Source organism: Elgaria multicarinata, chromosome 23 (genome assembly GCF_023053635.1).
Source record: "Elgaria multicarinata webbii isolate HBS135686 ecotype San Diego chromosome 23, rElgMul1.1.pri, whole genome shotgun sequence".
NCBI classification, from domain to species: Eukaryota; Metazoa; Chordata; class Lepidosauria; order Squamata; family Anguidae; genus Elgaria; species Elgaria multicarinata.
Genome location: NC_086193.1, coordinates 7,467,296 through 7,487,909, shown reverse-complemented (window position 1 = coordinate 7,487,909; position 20,614 = coordinate 7,467,296). Strand labels below are relative to the sequence as shown.

Sequence of the window (20,614 nt, the reverse complement as noted above, 5' to 3'; positions counted from 1 at the left end):
TCTGCTATGCTCAGCGTTGCTAGGTTGTTGCTGAAAAATCCTGCCTTGCCTGAAGCTCTCTAGAAAGCTTCTTCCTCTGTCGTAATGTGATTTTTAAAAAAAGATCAGACAGAATTGTGTTTCCTTGGTTGCTTAAGACGGGTGGTGTTCCTCTGCTAGACTGCAATTCCCATCATACTTGACCATTACCCATGTTAGATTCAGCACCACACTGTGGAACTCGTAAGTTCATAGAATAATAGATTTGGAAGGGGCCTATAAGGCCATTGAGTCCAACCCCCTGCTCAGTGCAGGAATCCACCTTAAAGCATGCCTGACAGAGGACTGTCCAGCTGCCTCTTGAAGGCCCCTAGTGCGGGAGAGCCCACAACCTCCCTAGGTCACTGGTTCCATTGTCATACTGCTCAGGTATTTTTCCAGCCAGAATCTAACTTCCTGTAACTTTAGCCCATTAGTGCATGTCCCGCACTCTGGGATGATCGAGAAGAGATCCTGGCCCTCCTCTGTGGGACAAAAGTTTCAAAGTTGTAATTCATATTCATTTTTTTCAGGTGATTATCTCAGAATCATAGAATAGCAGAGTTGGAGGGGGCCTATAAGGCCATTGAGTCTAACCCCCTGCTCAGTGCAAGTTCTTCATCCCTGCCTTAAAGGGGTGGGCCCAGGCTAGTGACACCAGTGTACGCCATGCAGTTTTCGCTGAGACAGCTTCTCTTTAAGCATGCTCCAACTTCCAATTCTTCTAACCACATTATGGTGAAAAGCAACCTGCCCCAACCTGGGGCCATTCAGATGTTTTGACTACAACTGTATGCCAGACTATTGGCCATGTTGGCTAGAGTTGATGGGAGTTGGGGTCTAGCACATCTGGAAGGCTTCAGGTTGGGGAAGCCTTGGAAGAATACTCACCATTTCCTGAAAAGAAAAGTATTTGCATGAGTCTGCTCTTTTGGCTTCTATATACCGTAGTATATTTCCCGATAAAATTCTGGGTTTGAGCACGTGTGTTTCAAAGCTGAGGTACCTTGTTTAATCTCGGAGATCTTGAAGTCATGGTGAACAGTTCCGTGACGATGTCAAGATGGCGTGTGAGAGCTGTGGAAAAGGCATTCTACACACACACACACCACTAGGCATTAGGAAAGGGGTTGAAAAGGGGGCTGGTACTGTACAAATCTAGGGTGCCTTCATCCTTCTAAAGGTTGCTCCATTTTAAAAGGCATCGTGGAGTTGGCAAAGGTGCAGAAAACTAGTTTTTAGCTTTCTCAATGCCATTCCTTTCTGTACACTAAATACCCACTTCCCTCTGACCCCTTAAATCGAAAAGGTCAAGGGAAACTATGTGCTGGAATTGCTAGTTGCCTCAGGAGGGGTAGGTGACCCAGTGCTTTCCAGGTGCTTGGGACTAGAATTCCCATCAGCCTGAACCTATGAGGCTAATGGTCAAGGTTTATGGGAGTTATCGTCCAAAACACCGAGAGGCATTGGGCTGCCTAGCCCTTCGCTGTGTGTACTTGCGGCTTCATGGACACCAGGAAAAACTTCCTGTCTGTTAGAGCAGTACAACAATGGAACTAGTGACCTATGGAGGTTGCGGGCTCTCCCACACTAGAGGCCTTCAAGAGGCAGCTGGACAACCATCTGTCAGGGATGCTTTAGGGTGGATTCCTGCACTGAGCATGGGGTTGGACTCGATGGCCTTGTAGGCTCCTTCCAACTCTGCTATTCTATGATTCTGTGAAATCATGGGCCTCGAAGCGCAGTTCTCAGGGTTTTGTGTGTGTGTTGGGGAGGGGAGTTTGATACATCCCAGTCACGATTATATTTATTTTATTATACAGCTGTTTTTAAAAAATCCCCATGAATACAGGAACATGTGTACAGCTATTTCAAAGTGAAAAAAGTAATATGCCATCACAGCAGTCTTGCTCATAAATGGGAAAGGTATGTCATATACAAATAATTAAAAGCGGAGGATGAAGACTTGAATTCCAACTCTCTTCCGTTAGTTTCCCATCCACGCCTTACAAAAACAAACCATCCAAATGTGGCAAGAATTCTTGCATAGGTTATGTTCCTCTAGGACAGCCTTCCTCAACCTGGGGCGCTCCAGATGTGTTGGACTGCACCTCCCAGAATGCCCCAGCCTGGCTGGGGCATTCTGGGAGTTGCAGTCCAACACATCTGGAGCGCCCCAGGTTGAGAAAGGCTGCTCTAGGATAAATACTAATCTGCCTCCAGTTTAGCCATATATATAAAATCCAGTTACATACAATAGACTCTTTAAAGATCATGCAGCAACACCCTTTCCCTGATATTAAAAATGCTTCTAGCACACAGCTGGATTAAGAATTTTCAGGGCTGCATTTTTGCTGACTCTTCAAAGACCTCTCGACATTTGAATGTTATGCTAGACCAACAGGTGAGGTTCGATTCAGCCCTCAGAGGACTCTCCTAAGGATAAGCCATGTATAAAATATACTGCTCAGACATCTTACAATATTTCTAGCTTTAAAAGTGTGTTTTTTCTTAGGGAATGGTGGAGCTGTGTAATAGAACTACCACCCTCACCACCCTGCCCTGAGAAGCTGCCAAAGAAAAAAAGCGTATTTTACAGTGCAGTCCGAAAGCACCTCTATTCAGTAGTTCTTCAGTGGAACTTGGTTTGAGGACCGTGCGGAATGCAGCTTTCAAGTACCCAGTAATTCAGCAAATCTCCCCACCAAATAATACTTGTGTACCCTGACTCCAAAAGAGCCTATGTGAGGCATTATAAGAAAAGGAATTGAGAATAAAATGGCCGGGATCGTACTGCCCTTATACAAATCTATGGTGCGACCACACTTCGAGTATTGTGTACAGTTCTGGCCATCGCACCTAGAAAAGGATATTATAGAGCTAGGAAAAGTGCCGAAAAGGTCAACGAAAATGATGAAGGGGCTGGAGCATCTCCCCTACGAGGGAAGGTTACAACAGCTGGGATTGTTTAGCTTGGAAAAAAGGAGGTTAAGGGGAGACATGATAGAGGTGGACAAAATGATGCATGGGATGGAGAATGTGGACAGGGAGACATTTTTCTCCCTCTCTCAAAATACTAGAGCCCATGAAACGGGTTGGTGGGAGATCCAGGACAAATAAAAGGAAGGGCTTCATCACCCAGCGCAGAGTTAAATTATGGAACTCAGGACCACAAGATGTGGCGATGGCCACCAATCTGGATGGCTTTAAAGGGGTTGGATCAATTCCTGGAGGCGAAGGCTATCCATGGCTACTAGCCCTGATGGTTGTGTGCTTATCTCCAGTATCAGGCAGTAAGCCTGTGTGCCCCAGTTGCTGGGGAACATGGGCGGGAGGGTGCTATTACACCATGCTTGTTCACCCCTGGCCAAGGGCTGTTTGGCCACTGTGTGAACAGAGTGCTGGACTGGATGGACCCTTGGTCTGATCCAGCATCAGGGCTCTTCTGATGTTCTTCTGTAACGACATTGTTTAGTTACAAAATTAACACACCCATTTAAAATAAGAAAGGGCGGGGGGAACGATTTCGGCTTTCTTCATGTAAAAAAATAGATTAAAAAACAATTAAAAGGATTACTTTTCTATATAATTTTGGGAAAGATGCCAGAACCAGAGCAATCAAAACTTGGGTTGGACACCATCTCTCCATGCTTGATCTGTTTGCATCCATGGCTGTTCTTTTAAAACCTCTTGGATGCCGTGAAGAGGCCTTCCCAAATGGCCCTGAGCAAGGAGATTAATAGCAATGAAATCGCACATTCTGGCGTTTCTCCAGGTCGTTTCGGTCTTGCAGAGAATTAAAGACAGGCAAAAAGCCGGGAGGGAGAGGCGTTGGACGGCATGGCTCTTTTGAGTGCCATCTCTTCACTGGCACTGGTTACATATTCCAGCTGCCTCAGTTTACTGCCCGATCTCATTTTAAAGGCCAAGAAAACTTATTACTCAAGCATTTTGCTGCCCAGTGGCAGGGACAAGAAGAGCGAGTTATTGGACTGGTTGGCGTTGTAGCCTGCCAGGGGCCTTTCCGCCTGCCCTGCGCCTTCCGCCCCGTCGCACTCTTCCCTGAAAACAGCATCCCGCTCTGCATCGTAGCAGCCTTCCGCCTGGGTTGCGCCCTGCTGTAGCGGTGAGGCTTCCTCTGAGTCTGACTGGCCAGCGCTGCACGTCCGGCTCAGGGTTCCTTCTTCGCTGGCTTCGTCCGCGGACGGGATCCCCTCGTCACCGCTGGTCTCACTGCCTCGCCGGTCTAAGCTGGCCTGCGGGGCTCCTTCGATACACAGCCCTGGGCTCTCTTCTGGGTCAGAATCAGAATCGATATAGCGAGCGCCGGAGTCTGGGGCGGAAGAAAGGGATTGTCTCGTAAGTGCAAACCGTTCGGTCCCTACCTTACTCCAGTGAGATCAGGGCTGTTTCTCTGGCTCCCCGCTGCAACCCTGATTTTATTCTCACAAGAACCCTGGGAGGTAGGTCAGGTTGAGAGAAAGGTGACTTGAAAAGGGAAAGGAATGTTGTGGGTCCTTGGTAGCCCCCTTGTCCACACCCTGTTGTGGTCTCTCCTCTAACCCACTTCCCATCCTAGCATTGCGAAAGGGCAAAGGAGCTACCATGTTTGTAAAGGCCTGTTGGTGTTGGGGCTGAAGGGGTGTAGAAAGCCCACCCAACCTTCTCACTTCAGAAAATAGGGGGATCACGCCAGAGACATCTGTGATGGGAGAGTGCCCAGCAGAAAGAGCTACGTGTGAGCCTCTTACACTGGGGGGCGGTTTACCAGCCCTTGGTACATCCCTGTCCCTGCTTTTGTGATTGGAAAATGTTCAAACGTTGGGACCACAATACCTGACGGAATACCTCTCCCGACATGAACCTACCTGTACACTGCGCTCAACATCTAAGGTCCTACCCCGAGGGAAACTCAGAGGACAGCAACAAGGGAGAGGGCCTTTTCAGTGGTGGCCTCTCTATTATGGAATGATCTTCCCGATGAGGCTCGCCTGGCGCCGACATTGTTACCTTTTCGGCGTCAGGTCAAGACTTTTCTCTTCTCTCAGGCATTTAACAACATATGCTAAGTTTGTTTGTTTTTAATGGACCCCGGAACTGTTGTTTAAATGGAAACTGTTGTTTTTATATTTTTGATGGTTTTAAGTTTTGTATACTTTTTAATGTTCACTGTTTGTAACTTTTGTAAGCCACCCAGAGAGCTTCGGCTATGGGGCGGTATATAAATTTAATAAATAAATAAATAAATAGTGTACGTTGCTAATTTGCCCACTCACAGAGAGCTATGGCTATCGGGCAGTATCAAAATGTAAATAAAGAGAATAATCTCAGCCTCCCATGCGCACAAAACGTGGTTTACAGAAGCACTGAAAAACTCTTGACACATAAAAGCCACTTCATAAAAAGAATCAGCGTAGATTTGTTCACGCTGGAGTGAAAACAATTAGCAGCATGAAAGGTAAAACTAGCAGAAAAATGAGGCGAACTCATCAACAGTTCTGGCTTTCCAAACAGTTTTGTATCACCGCCAAGAAATTGGCAAGCTGAAGCTAGTCTCCCTGGGCTGATTAATGGGAGCTGCCACCAAAAAGTCCCTGCTATGCCTTCTTCAGCCTATTGGATTCGAGGGGGTTTTCAGTGCTTGTCCAGAAGCACTACTAATACCATATCAGCCCTTTTCCTGGGTCCCAGCTGTGCACGGACACTGAGCATTATCGTTTCTCAGGGAGCAAAATTCATCAGCCCATCTCCACTTGTGGAAAACGTGGCTCCATCTCACCTCTGTACGTGTCATCCTGAAGAGCAGCCTCTGGCTGCTCCACATCCACCAGATGATATGGGGCTCTGTCACGGGGTTCTGAGAATCCATCATCCTGCACATGGGATACAAGACGTCGCTGAGATTACGAGCTTTATCACACCAGCGTTACACGAATTGCATGCAAGGGACTCAGACGTTTCCCACCTTATAATCTGCTTTGATTGTGAAGGACTCCCAGGCACCCTGCCTTAATTGTGCAATAAAGTCAAAAGATTCGCCGTATTTAGCGCCTACTTTTTGAGCGTATTTTCCGAGCCGCCGCTGGGGCACAGGAGCAGGATTTTAAAGAAATGCTTACATCTGCGTAAGCTTTAAAGATAAAGATTTTAAATTATCAGTGATAGATATTAGGGAGAGCTTTAAGCAGACCAAATTTGAATTGAATTGGGTCATCCGTTGATTTTTTTACATTCCCCCCCCCCCCCTTAAACTCACTTCCTGGTATGCAAAGGATTGCTGTTGCCCGGTAGCAAAAACAACAACAACTATGAAAGCTTAGCGCTACGGGGATAATCCGAGGGGAGCAGTATGGCGTTACACCCCACAAGTCAATTCCAAATGTATGTCTGCAGTTTGTAAGTCTGTGGTTTTTAGAATGTTGGCTTGAGTGGGCAGAGTTAGAATGTCTTGGGAGGGGGGAGGAGTGATATATAAGGGAATGACTCAGGGGATGGAGAGTTCTTCTCCTTTTCAGGGAACCTTTTCAGGGAGACTTGTTAGGTACTCTTAGAGTCTGTAGTGCTCTCTGTATTTATGGTACTTAAGTTCTGGGAAATTTGAGAGTCAGTGTAGTGAGTGGTGTCTTAGCCATCTCTCCCCGCCTCTCTGTCTGCTAATAACTTTGCCTCTTTTTTCAATGCTAAAATCCAAACTATCCGCTCTGATCTGGCCAGCTCTGCTCCTCTTCCAGTTCCTGTTCCTCATCTGTCAGTTCCTCCTGCAAATTTCTCTGCGTTTCCTTCGGTCTCAGCGGATGAACTGTCTACAATACTGCGCTCTTCGAAGCCTTCCACTTGTTCTCGTAATCCGATTCCTTCTCGTGTCTTTATTAATCTTATTCCTGCTATCCTCCCTTCCTTGCTACATATTATTAATCTTTCTCTGTCCTCTGGTTCATTTCCTTCTGCTTTTAAACATGCTACAGTCTCTCCCATTCTCAAGAAACCTACTCTTGATAGGCTATCTCTGTCTAACTACCGACCTGTCTCTTTGTTGCCGTTTGTTTCAAAGATCCTGGAGCGTGCGGTCTACTCTTGCTGTCTTGACTTTCTTTCTAGTAACTCTGCTTTGGATCCACTTCAATCTGGATTCCGTCCTCTGCATTCCACCAAAACAGCCCTTACTAAGATCACCAATGATCTCCTTACTGCCAAGTCTAAAGGCCATTATTCCGTTCTTATTCTCCTTGATCTAACTGCAGCCTTTGACACGGTTGATCATGATCTTCTCTTAGATTCCCTTCATGACCTTGGATTTTGTGGCTCTGTCTATAACTGGTTTGCCTCCTATCTAGCGGGTCGCTCTTTCAGCGTGTTGACTAATGGCAGCTCGTCTTCCTCCTTTCCCCTTTCAGTAGGGGTTCCGCAAGGCTCGGTGCTTGGCCCCTTGTTGTTTTCCTTATACATGCTGTCCTTGGGTAAGCTTATTCAATCTCATGGCCTCCAATATCATCTGTACGCCAATGATACACAATTATATCTGTCATCTCCGGATCTTTCTCCTGATGTTCACGATCGTATCTCGGCATGTCTTTCAGATATCTCAGCTTGGCTGCTTCATCGTCGTTTGAAACTCAATATGGCAAAGACTGAATTGCTTGTTTTTCCTCCTAAACCTTCTCCTCATCTCTCATTCTCTCTTACTGTCAATGATGTTACACTTACTCCAGTCAAGGAAGCTCGTAGTCTTGGCTTTATATTTGACTCCTCGCTCTCCTTTATTCCTCATATTGAGGCAGTAGCTAAATCTTGTCGATTTTTCCTGTATAATATTGCCAGGATTCGATCATTTTTGTCTGTCTCTTCCGCCAAGACGCTTGTTCATGCGCTGGTTATTTCACGGTTGGACTACTGCAACCTTCTTCTCTCTGGCCTTCCTTCTTCTCACATCAGTCCGTTGGTTTCTGTTCACCACTCTGCCGCAGAGATCATCTTCTTGGCTCGCCGCTCTGACCATGTTACTCCGCTTCTGAAATCTCTTCATTGGCTTCCAATTCACTTCAGAATCCAATATAAACTTCTCCTGTTAACCTTCAAAGCTTTCACGGTCTAGCTCCTGCCTATCTCTCCTCTCTCATCTCACACTATTGCCCCGCTCGTGCTCTTCGCTCCTCTGATGCCCTGTTTCTCGCCTGCCCAAGGGCCTCTACTTCCCTTGCTCGGCTCCGTCCATTTTCTTCTGCTGCCCCTTACGCCTGGAACGCTCTTCCGGAACATTTGAGAACTACAAGTTCAATCGCAGCTTTTAAAGCTCAACTAAAAACTTTTCTTTTTCCTAAAGCTTTTAAAACTTGATGTTGTGCAGACTTTATACTGTTAGTTTTACCCTACCCTGTGCCTGCTTACCCTACCCTGTGCCTGTTTGCATTCTCTTCCCCTCCTTATTGTTTTATTATGATTTTATTAGAATGTAAGCCTATGCGGCAGAGTCTTGCTATTTACTGTTTTACTCTGTACAGCACCATGTACATTGATGGTGCTATATAAATAAATAAATAATAATAATAATAATAATAATACTGATAATAAAGAAAGTTCAAGAGTGATTGCGTGAGAAAAAGGAAAGCGCGAATGTGAGAGTGACAGGATTGTATGGAAGGTTTCAAAAAGGTTTTTAAATGTTGTTATTTGAAACAAAGCTTATGAACTTTTAAAAATAAATTTTGATTGTTTTAAAACTACCACAAAAATCCCACGTGTCTGTTTGGCGTTTATCATCTTAAGTTTACACATATAACACCCACTCTGACAATCATTCACCTAAGCAGATATAACTCACAGCGCATTATTATATATATTAAAATCCATTCTCCATTTTAAACCCCTTTCTCCACATAGTTTGGAGGAAGGTGGGCTTTATCCTTGCCTCAGGCGTTTCAAGTGGTGGTGCTTGGCTTGAGCAGGGAGTAGCCTCGGCCGGGTCTGGGGTTCAGAGCCTGTGTCGCCCCATAAGAAGTGGTGGCAGACGTGAGGTCTGGTGTTCAGAGCCTGTGTCGTGGCAAGCAGTCCTCAGTCAAGAGGTCCTCTCCCCTGGCCCTGCTACAAGAGCAACCTGCTCCCAAAAGCTCGTCTCACCTGATTCCTGTCCAGCACCGCCTCCTCCGCCTCCTCCTCCGTCACTCCTCCTGAGCCATCCATGCCACTGGTTTCAAAGATGGCAGCGTAGAAGATGATGAGGGCTTCCACAACGCGAGCCTGATGGGGATAATCCACCAGCGAGGAGAGGGAGATGGTGGCCTCCGTGGGCCGTGGGCGCATTAACGTGGGGCCGAAGACGATACCCAGGTTGCTAGAGGTCATCTTATTCTCTTGTTCAACCTCTACAATGCTGGAAAGGAATTGTGCAAAATGACGCAACAGCAAATGCAAAGGCACATAGGAAGCTGCCTTACGTGAGTCAGAGCATTGGTCCAACTAGCCCAGAAAGGCTAACAACAGCGACTAACAGGGTTCAGGCAGGCAGGGCTTTTTCAAGCCCTGTCTGGAGACGCTGAGGATTAAAACTGGGACCTTCTGTATGAGACGCAGAGGCTCCGTCACTGAGCCACAGTCCAAAATAAGTACAACAGCAAAAAAAAAATTTTTTTTTTACAATTGCCAGAAGCGTAGCCATGTTAATCTTTTGCAGCAAAACCAAAATGTTTCGTGGCACTTTAAAAACCTAAGCACAATTACTCTGGCACAAGCTTTTGTGGACACTTGTCCGCTTCTGATGAAGTGGACCAGCCCATGAAAGCTTATGCCATGTTAGCCTTTAAGACGGCACTCGGCGGCTCATTTTTTAAAAAAGGGATTCTCCAGCTTGTCAACTTAATTCATTTAAAAGCACTTCCATTCTCCCTCTTTTTCAGGAGAGGCTTTCGCCTGTCATATATAGAGGGTTGCCGGGACTTCTCTCCATACGTTATCTCATCTAGATCCCACCACGGGTTCCTTCAAAGCATAGAAATGTCATAATTTCAAAAACTGCGGGGAGGGAGAAGAGTTAAAAACTCACAAAGAAGACACCCAACTTGATTTGTATTAAACACACACACATACACACACGACTCAGAACAAAGGTGCGGAAGTGGTGGCTATGGCTGAGGGGAAAAGACTTAAACTAATAATGCAATATTTTACTGAATTCACCACGCTGGGCCTTTTGGAGCTGAATTCTGGGGCAACTCAACCGGTCTTTCTCTTACTGCTGATCATGGGTTCTGATACTTCATTTCTGCGTGTTCCTGCAAGAGCATCTGCATTCCTATAATGCCTGTATTAACTGCAATTAATAGTTAATACAGGCATTACGTGCGAGGTCCTGGTTCCCCTCTATTCAGCCCTGCTTAGGCCTCATCTAGAGTATTGCGTCCAGTTTTGGGCTCCACACTTCAAGAAGGACGCAGACAAGCTGGAGCGTATTCAGAGGAGGGCAACCAGGACGATCAGGGGTCTGGAAACAAAGCCCTATGAAGAGAGACTGAAAGAACTGGGCACGTTTAGCCTGGAGAAGAGAAGATGGAGGGGAGACATGATAGCACTCTTCAAATACTTAAAAGGTTGTCACACAGAGGAGGGCCAGGATCTCTTCTCGATCCTCCCAGAGTGCAGGACACGGAATAACGGGCTCAAGTTACAGGAAGCCAGATTCCGGCTGGACATCAGGAAAAACTTCCTGACTGTTAGAGCAGTACGACAATGGAACCAGTTACCTAGGGAGGTTGTGGGCTCTCCCACACTCGAGGCCTTTAAGAGGCAGCTGGACAACCCTCTGTCAGGGATGCTTTAGGGTGGATTCTTGCATTGAGCAGGGGGTTGGACTCGATGGCCTTGTAGGCCCCTTCCAACTCTGCTATTCTATGATTCTATATGCATGCATCTCCTTACTACGATTTGTTTCTTGCATTGCCTTAGGTATTCAGCTATTGTTTCTTGCCACTTGTTTACATCACACCGTTACGCTGGGTCAATTTTGTTGTGAACTGCCCCCAGCACTATATGGAAAGGCAGGATGCAAATAAAGCTGACCCCGGCAACGTCGTTCAGTGTCCAGCTAGTTCCGTCACTCTTCTCCATGGGGAAACAGCACTGGCTCCAATGAAGCTCGCGCAAAATGCAGCAGCCAGATTGATTTCGGGAACTAGAAGGCTCGACCATGTAACACCTGTGCTGGTCCGCTTGCACTGGCTGCCTGTATGTTTCCGAGCCCAATTCAAGGTGCTGGTTTTGACCTATAAAGCCTTACACGGCGTGGGACCACAATACCTGACGGAACGCCTCTCCCGACATGAATATACCCGGCCACTACGTTCAACATCTAAGGTCCTCCTCCGGGTGCCTACTCCGAGAGAGACTCGGAGTGTGGCAATGAGGGACAGGGCCTTTTCGGTGGTGGCCCCCAGACTGTGGAACGATCTCCCTGACGAGGCTCGCCTGGCGCCAACGCTATCTTTCCGGCGCCAGGTTAAGACTTTCCTTTTTGCCCAGGCATATGGCAGCACACCTTAATCACCCACATGTTTAGTTTTAACGGTTTTAATGCTTTATATATGTATGTTCTGTGTTTTAGAAATTTAAATTTCGTATACTCGTTTTTATCTCAATTTTAGAATTTCTGTAAACCGCCCAGAGAGCTGTTGCTATGGGGGCGGGATATAAATGAAATAAATAAATAAATAAATAAATAAATAAATCATAGAATCATAGAATAGCAGAGTTGGAAGGGGCCTACAAGGCCATCGAGTCCAACCCCCTGCTCAATGCAGGAATCCACCCTAAAGCATCCCTGGCAGATGGTTGTCCAGCTGCCTCTTGAAGGCCTCTAGTGTGGGAGAGCCCACAACCTCCCTAGGTCGCTGGTTCCACTGTCGTACTGCTCTAACAATCAGGAAGTTTTTCCTGATGTCCAGCTGGAATCCGGCTTCCTTTAACTTGAGCCCGTTATTCCGTGTCCTGCACTCTGGGAGGATTGAGGAGAGATCCTGGCAAAACCAAGCAGCAGGGAATAAATTAGTGAGGACAGCAAAGGGCCAGGTTGCTTCCCTTCTTTCTGTTTCTCCAGATGCTCCACATGGACGCATCGCCTATCGTAAGGTTGAGGAGAGGACTGAGGGGCGTATGTGCTCCGAGCACACCGAACTGCAGCTTGCAGGCCAGATTTGGGTCAGAGGATGCTAGCGGACAGGCACTGCGCACAGCCTACCTCCTCAGATGCTGCATGATGTATTTCAGTGTGGCCAAATTCTCCGGCGGAAGCTCCTTCAACAGCTCTCTCAGTTTAGTCACCAGCGTCGCCACCACTTTCTCTGTCTCGGCTCCTTTGTCCACCATCTGGGCCACGCTTTTCCCAGCCTTGCCCTCCGGCCCGCCCTGCAGGCTCTCCTTGGCCAAGCCCATGAGGCTGTTGTACATACGGAAAGGCATGATGGGTTCTGGGAGCTGAACAGAGCAAGAGTCAAGGGAAATGACATTAGCGGGGGGCGGCGGAAAGAAAGGCTCATCTCATTCACAAAGCAGATGCCTCTGGGAAATCCATGAGCAGGCATGGCTGAACAGCAACAGCCCCTCGCCCTGTTTGTCAGAGGTAGACTGCCTCTGAACATGGAGGCTCAACGGGGTGGACAACCTTCAGTCCATAGGCCAAGAACATTAGTTACTGGGCAGATCAGAAATGAAAAATAAAATAAATAAGTAATCTGGCCCACTAAGGTTGTCTGCTTGGGCTATAGAGTTTTGGGCTCCCTCTGCAGTCCGCACCCCTACCAAAGTCCTGCCCTCTGGCCTGGGGGCTTCATGAGGAGTGGAGGGAAATCCCCTTCTAATCCCAGATTCCCCTGTGTGCCTCTCCCCCTCTCAGTGGTGCGCAGGGGGATTCCCTTGCTCTCTCTGATCACAGGCTGGAGGTGATTCTGATTCCTGACTCCTAGCTGAGCAGAAGCAGAGAAGAGGAGCTGCCCCAGCTGAACTAGAAGCTACAAAAGGAAGCCAGCTCCCAGAGAGAGAGAGAGAGAGAGAGAGAGAGAGCGAACAGGAAGGGCAAACAGGAGTTTGTCAGGGGGAGTGCAGAGAAACAGGAGACCAAAGCAAGGAGGAGAGAGGCCTCAAGGAGGCTGCCAATCCAAAGAGGCCATGTGTTGAGTCAAAGAGCATGTCCTGAGAGCTGTCAGGGATGCTTTAAGGCAGATTCCTGCATTGAGCAGGGGGTTGGACTTGATGGCCTTACAGGCCCCTTCCAACTCTACCACTCTATGATTCTATGATCCCCTTGGCAGCCTCACCTGCCGCAGGTAGAGCTTCAGGACGTTGCTGATGTCATGCGGGGAGGCTTGGGACAACTCGACCAGCTCTTTCCCGTTCTCAAAGGCTTGGCAGAGCTTCTCCACACGGGTTTTCACCCCGTTAACACGATAGATGCCCTGCAGGACGAAGAGCAATGAGGATCAGGAGGGAGCCACATTTATTTATTTATTTATTTATTTACACTCGGGCTGTGAGCCATTTCTTCCTCTAGCCCACGAAGGTTTATGTTATTGATTGATGCACTAGCGAATGGACCTGTATTTGCTGGGGTTGAAATAGCCCTTCATTTGATACAGCAAAGTCCTTGAGCAGACTGGAAGCTCCATCCCGCGAGAGTTTTATTGCACGCTCGTTCCTGGGCACTCACGGAGTTTGCTCAGGTCCCTCCCATGACGTCGTTTGCCTCCCGCCCCTTCTGGCCTTCCTCGCGCAACAAAAAAACCCTCATTAAGTCCGTTTTTTAAAAAACTCGGAATTGCCGCTCTCTCCTGCTGTGAGCAGGAGAAGCAGCGCCGTTAGAACAGCAGACTGAATAGGCCTCGTGCTCGTTGGGTACTTCCTCTTCTTGAAAAAAGGAAGCAACTGAGGAACGAAAACACGGGCAGAGAAGCGACGGTGGGGAGCGTGTTAACCCCCGGCGTGATGGAGCTTTAACACAGCTGTCGGAGTTGGATGCATTCCACCTGCCCTGTCTGAGTAAAGCCACGTCTGCTAGCAACTCTAGGCACAGCCCCTAGATAATTTAAAATTAACTTTAAAATTAAATTAAATTAAATTAAAGTTAAAATTAACACTTAATTTTAACTTAAATTTAAATTTTACTGTTTTAACTCTGTATTTTAATTTTATATCAATTTTGCTGCGTGGCTTTTATTCTGGTTGTGCTTTTTATATTGTATTGTGTATTTGTGCTTTTAACCTGTTGGTTGTCTTACTATGATTTTAATTTTTGTGAACCGCCCAGAGAGCTTCGGCTATTGGGTGGTATAGAAATGTAATAAATAATAAATAAATAAATAAATAAATGGTGCGCCCCTGTTATCTTTTCAGCGCCAGGTCAAGACTTTTCTCTTCTCCCAGGCATTTAACAGCATATGCTGAGTTTTTTAACTGACCCAGCAATTGGTTTTAAATCCAGTTGCTTTTAAATGGGTATCGTCTGTTTTTGTTTGTATTTTATGCTTTTGATGGTTTTAAATTTTGTATATTTCTTTTTAATGTTCACTGCTTTAAACTTTTGCTAAACTCTCCGTCCCTCGGCTTACTGTCCCCTCCTCCTCCTACACAACTGTGTGAACTTCAATGCTCTGTGCTGGTTAGGGACGTCTGTCCCTAGTATTCTCCCTTATGAGCCTGCCCGTGCTCGGAGATCTCCTGGGGAGGCCTTTCTCTCAGTCCCACCAACATCCCAGGCACGCCTGAGGGGTACGCGGGACAGGGCCTTCTCGGTGGCTGCTCCAAGGCTCTGGAACTCCCTTCCCAGGGAGGCTAGGCTGTCCAGGAGAGGCCGTAGCTGGCAGGCAATAGCATTCTCCCATTCATGTTCCCCATCAACTGATATTGAGAGGCATTCTGCCACCTATACTGGAGGTAATATATTATCTGAAAGACTGTATTCTCCCATATGAGCCTGCCCATGCTCTGAGATCTTCTGGGGGGGCCTTTCTCTCAGTCCCACCAACATCCCGGGCACGCCTGAGGGGTACGCGGGACAGGGCCTTCTCGGTGGCTGCTCCAAGGCTCTGGAACTCCCTTCCCAGGGAGGCTAGGCTGTCCAGGAGAGGCCGTAGCTGGCAGGCAATAGCATTCTCCCATTCATGTTCCCCATCAACTGATATTGAGAGGCATTCTGCCACCTATACTGGAGGTAATATATTATCTGAAAGACCGTATTCTCCCATATGAGCCTGCCCGTGCTCTGAGATCTTCTGGGGAGGCCTTTCTCTCAGTCCCACCAACATCCCGGGCACGCCTGAGGGGTACGCGGGACAGGGCCTTCTCGGTGGCTGCTCCAATGCTCTGGAACTCCCTTCCCAGGGAGGCTAGGCTGTCCAGGAGAGGCCGTAGCTGGCAGGCAATAGCATTCTCCCATTCATGTTCCCCATCAACTGATATTGAGAGGCATTCTGCCACCTATACTGGAGGTAATATATTATCTGAAAGACCGTATTCTCCCATATGAGCCTGCCCATGCTCTGAGATCTTCTGGGGGGGCCTTTCTCTCAGTCCCACCAACATCCCGGGCACGCCTGAGGGGTACGCGGGACAGGGCCTTCTCGGTGGCTGCTCCAAGGCTCTGGAACTCCCTTCCCGGGGAGGCCAGGCTGGCTCCCTCCGGGCTACAATTTCAGAGGCAGGCAAAACCTTTTTTGTTTGTTTCAGCAGGCTTTTGGAACTATACTGGACCTGTGTTACTATATTGGATCCCCCCCCCCCCTTTTAACCTGTTACAGTTTTTAAATTTTTAACAAGTTTTTAATTTTACTGTAGGTTTAATTCTATTTTAACTTTTGTAATTTATATTTATATGTATTAATTGTACATGTTTAAATCTTGTAAACCGCCTTGAGTCCCAGCACTGGGGAAAAGGTGGGATATAAATATAATAATAATAATAATAATAATAATAATAATAATAATAATAATAATAATAATAATGGTGAAGGTGTTAGTGCAGCCTTCAACTAAATGGACACATTGAAATTAAATAAAATGAATGAATGTGTTTAAAAAGCCAAGTAACCCCAAGGCGCAAGTCCAAAGGGTCCTCTCAGTATGCATGACAAACTTCAGGTATTTAGCTAGGTCTCGTGGTCTTGGATAAATGCCACTAAGGGACGGATGGACAGACAGGCAGATATCCCCTTCTATTATTACAGGTGTACATGATTTTTGGATCGCCCCCTACTCAGGGAGTGTTCCAGACTACCCTGTCCCGGGCCTGAGAAAGAAGAAGGTCTGCAGGGGCCCTTCTACCTGCTCTTTTTAAATGGGAGAACATAAGAACCTCAGAAGTGCCCTGATGCTGGATCAGACCAAGAGTCCATCTAGTCCTGCACTCTGTTCACACAGTGGCCAACCAGCCATCGGCCAGGGATGAACAAGCAGGACATGGTGCAACAGCACCCTCCCGCCCATGTTCCCCAGCAACTGGGGCACACAGGCTTATTGCCTCGAATATTGGAGATAGCACACAACCATCAGGGCTAGTAGCCCTGGATAGCCTTCTCCTCCAGGAATTGATCCAACCCCCTTTTGAAGCCATCCAGATTTGTGGCCATCACTACATCTTGTGGTAGTGAGTTCCATAATTTAACTCTGCGCTGTGGGAAGAAGTCCTTCCTTTTATTTGTCCTGGCTCTCCCACCCATCAGTTTCAAGGGGTGACCCCGTTGGGTTCTAGCATTTTGAGAGAGGGAGAAAAAGGTCTCCCTGTCCACATTCTCCACACCAGGCATCATTTTGTCCACCTCTATCCTGTCTCCCTTCGGCCTCCTCTTCTCCAAGCTAAACAACCCCAGCTGATGTCACCTTCCCTCGTAGCGGAGATGCCAGGACTAGGCCCTGTGCCTCCCGCATGCCTCCCCGCCACTGACCTTGGTTTTCATCGCCCGCCTTTCAATCTCGCAGATGCATTTCTTGACCACGAAGGGGACGCCGTCGGAGCTGGTGTGGGCTGCCTGGGCGAAGTCCCGCCCGAAGAGCTGCAACTTCCCCTGGAGTTTCTTGTGCCCGCACTGAATGGCCAGCGTCTCTAGGCATTTTTTGTGGCAGGCTAAATAGCACTGGGGAAGAAGAGCGGATGAGAAAGAGCGCATGAAACACAGAAGCGGCAAAGCAGCCGGAACAATGCAGGATGCGCAATTCCAGCAACAAGCACCAGATGGTGCTGCAAGCCAGGTTTACACTGATGTCCCCAAACCCTGCAAATCTGGGCATGGTGGGGGGCCCCTCTGAGGAGCCACACTCCAGCAGGGTCTCCCTTATAAGAACCCCCTGGAGTTGTTCCTCCTGTTCCTCATCACAATCTGCTTGTTTCCCTGCCTCTTGTTCTGGCCGAGACAACAGTGCCTGTGAGAAAGAGGTGCAGGAGACGCCACAGCCCACTTCCTCCCTCGGCCCCTGTCCATACGACAACAGGATTGCTCCTCATTGAATATAAACCCGAATTTTCATCGATCCGAATCTAGGCAAAGAGCGTCACACTGCAGCAGCAACAGGGATTTATCCCCTGAATATTTTTTTGTAGTGCAGTTATTAATGCGCACGTGCGAGGTTCCGAAATGCTAAAGCTTTATCTGCGGAGATCCGCAGATTCATAGAAGAGGAAAACCGAGTGGGGAAAGGAACGAGGCAGCAGAGGAGGATGTGAGCAGGGGACTGAACATGTCTCCTCCCTCTCGCTGCCCGTTTCCCCCTCTTTGTTTTAATTTTAAAAGTTCCATCCGCGGACCTCCGCAGATCCATATAATTCGACACAAAACAGCGGGAAGCAACAAGGCAGCCAGAGGAGGCGTGAAAACACGAGGCAGATGATAGGTGGAAAATGGGGAAATCAGCCAATCACTTTGTCCTGCCCTGAAAGTTACGCCCACATGTCAAAATGCGATTTACCTCCCCCAAGGGCACAGAACTATAATGCGGTGCAAACTCGAAGGTTGATCCAAAAGTCGCAACTACGAATATGCGCATTGTTGGGTTAAAAACCCGGCACTGCGGCAAATGGCCGGCTGCGTCATGTGTCCTGACACGCGAATCTGCGCATTTAGGTCCGGGGTAAATAAGCCGTATGGACATCCCCTGGCTCTTTGTCTGTCAGGCAAGTAAGTAGGAGCCATGAGGAGAGAGAGTAGGAGAAGCAAGAGCAGCTGGGGACAATGGGGACTCACTGAGGGAGGGCACGCATGGAGGGGTGTTGCCCAAGGGCCCGCCAAACCCTGGGGCTGTCACTGAGTGGTGGCCCCCCGGCTATCCCCCCACCCCTTGAGAGGTTTGCGTGTTGTCTCAACACCACACAAAAGCCTTACGATTTTGCCAGCACTTCCGATCTGTCTTCGCTGTAAGCTGTTTTGGCCCTCGTATGTTTTTATGCTGCTCCCACTCAACTATTGTGTTTCATTTACGTTGGATTTTAAATTTTATTTCTTGCTGGGAGCAACCCTGAAAACTCTGTTCAGGGCGGCCTGTAAGTACTGTTAATGGGCCCATTCAGAAGACACCTTAACCATGGCTTTAAGCATGGTAGTTAAACCAGAAAGCCAGGCTGTGTTCATAGAATCACAGAATAGTAGAGTTGGAAAGTGCCTAAAAGGCCATCAAGTCCAACCCCCTGCTCAATGCAGGAATCCACCTTTAAAGCATCCATGATAGATGGCTGTCCAGCTGCTTCTTAAAGGCCTCTAGTATGGGAGAGCCCACAACCTCCCTAGGTCAATGGTTCCATTGTCGTACTGCTATAACAGGAAGCTTTTCCTGCTGTCCAGCGGGAATCTGGCTTCCTGTAACTTGAGCTCCTTATTCCGTGTCCTGCACTCTGGGAGGATCGAGAAGAGATCCTGGCCCTCCTCTGTGTGACAACCTTGCAAGTATTTGAAGAGTGCTATCACGTCTCCCCTCAATCTTCCCTTCTCCAGGCTAAACATGCCCTGTTCAGAAGATACCTTAAACCATGGCTTTAACCATGGTGAATAAGGCTTTTTGCTTTATTCACCATGGATAAAGCCATGGTTTAAGGTGTCTTCTGAACACAGCCTGGCTTTCAGGCTTAAGCACCATGGTTAAAGCCATGGTTTAAGGTGTCTTCTGAACACAGCCTGGCTTTCTGGCTTAAGCACCATGGTTAAAGCCATGGTTTAAGGTGTCTTCTGAACACAGCCCAGCTTTCTGGCTTAACCACCATGGTTAAAGCCATGGTTTAAGGTGTCTTCTGAACACAGCCCGGCTTTCTGGCTTAACCACCATGGTTAAAGCCATGGTTTAAGGTGTCTTCTGAACACAGCCTGGCTTTCAGGCTTAACCACCATGGTTAAAGCCATGGTTTAAGGTGTCTTCTGAACAGGGCTAGGCCTTCCGCACAGCCCCAAATCCGGACAGTAATTTCCCAATAACAGGAGCTTAGAAACAGGGGAGCAAAGGGAAAATGCCTCTTCCCTAGTGCCACAGTTTTGCAAGTGATTAACTAAGGTATCACTTGTTTTTAATGCTTGATTCAACTCTGGACTGTTCAAAAGTTTTTTAATCAATTCATCTAACTCTTTTAACCCCATTTGTTTGCAGCCAATGGTATTCTCCTCTGATCAAACTGGTCTTTTTAATCATCATCATCATCATCATCATCATCATCATCATCCCCACCCCTCAGCCATTGCCAGAATTCCCTTCCTACCTCTTCGCATTCAGCTCCCTGGAAATAGACGTAGCTGTTGCATTCACGGCATTTGGAAGGGGTTCTCAGCTTCCTTAGCCTGTGGGTCTGGGCCGCCTTGGATAAGCCGATGTGCCGGAAAGGGCCGGTAGGGGCTGAGATTCCAGGGCTCATGTCGTTGATACCTGGCGGTGAGAGGAGAAGGGAACGTGCACACAGGCAGAAGCGCCGTGAATTCTGGATTCTAATTAGAATCCTGGATTCTAATTCAGAATCTAATTAGAATCCTGGATTCTAATTAGAATCCAGGATTCTAATTCAAAGGAAAAATTCTATAAAGTCATGCGTGGCCCCTTCGCTTCTGGATGCTGAAGAGGTATATGCAGACTTTTAGACTGGAATTACTACATTTCCTCCAGATCCCTGCATGGGAAGGAACGCAAGTGCAAACTTATCCCATGGCGCTGGAGGGGAAGGAACGAGGGAGCAGGAACAAGGGAGCCGGGGGCAGCCAGGAGGACATGGAGAGGAATGCCGGGCACCCAGACCACCTCTCCTCCCTCTGGCTGCCCGGTCCTCCCCCTTTTTATTTTTATTATCTGTATCTGCGCAGCTGCGCAAATACAGATAATAACAATTTTGAAAAGGGGGGAGGAACAGGCCCCATTCTTTTCCTCCCCACCGTTCTTTAATTTTTAAAGAGGCACAGGTCCCCCCCAGGTTTTTTTTAATTTATTATTTTCCACGGGGCACAGGGCTCTCCTGACGTTCGCCCCCTTCCCTGTGCAGCCCATGATGACCAATCAGGGGGCGCCATGAGCTGTGAAAAGCTTCCGCTGACAAAAAAGTCGGGGTACGCGCCCAACTTTTTTTCCAGCGGAGTTTCTGGGCTTTGCCCCCGGACGGTTTCGT

At 47.8% G+C, this 20,614-nt stretch overlaps 1 protein-coding gene across 3 annotated transcripts in view; it reads right to left on the bottom strand.

Moving 5' to 3' along the window:
* Window positions 1-3,534: 3,534 nt before the first annotated feature.
* ARHGAP45 (Rho GTPase activating protein 45) overlaps window positions 3,535-20,614 on the bottom strand; it is a 77,904-nt gene continuing 60,824 nt past the window's right edge. For all 3 annotated transcript variants that reach the window (XM_063147247.1, XM_063147246.1, XM_063147248.1), the window contains 7 exons: window positions 19,724-19,887; window positions 16,935-17,123; window positions 13,317-13,454; window positions 12,242-12,477; window positions 9,133-9,385; window positions 5,798-5,891; window positions 3,535-4,351 (listed from right to left, as the gene is read on the bottom strand). In XM_063147247.1, the coding sequence (XP_063003317.1) occupies window positions 3,957-4,351; window positions 5,798-5,891; window positions 9,133-9,385; window positions 12,242-12,477; window positions 13,317-13,454; window positions 16,935-17,123; window positions 19,724-19,887 (1,469 nt within the window). In that variant the 3' untranslated portion in view covers window positions 3,535-3,956. The remainder of the gene's footprint in view (window positions 4,352-5,797; window positions 5,892-9,132; window positions 9,386-12,241; window positions 12,478-13,316; window positions 13,455-16,934; window positions 17,124-19,723; window positions 19,888-20,614) is intronic.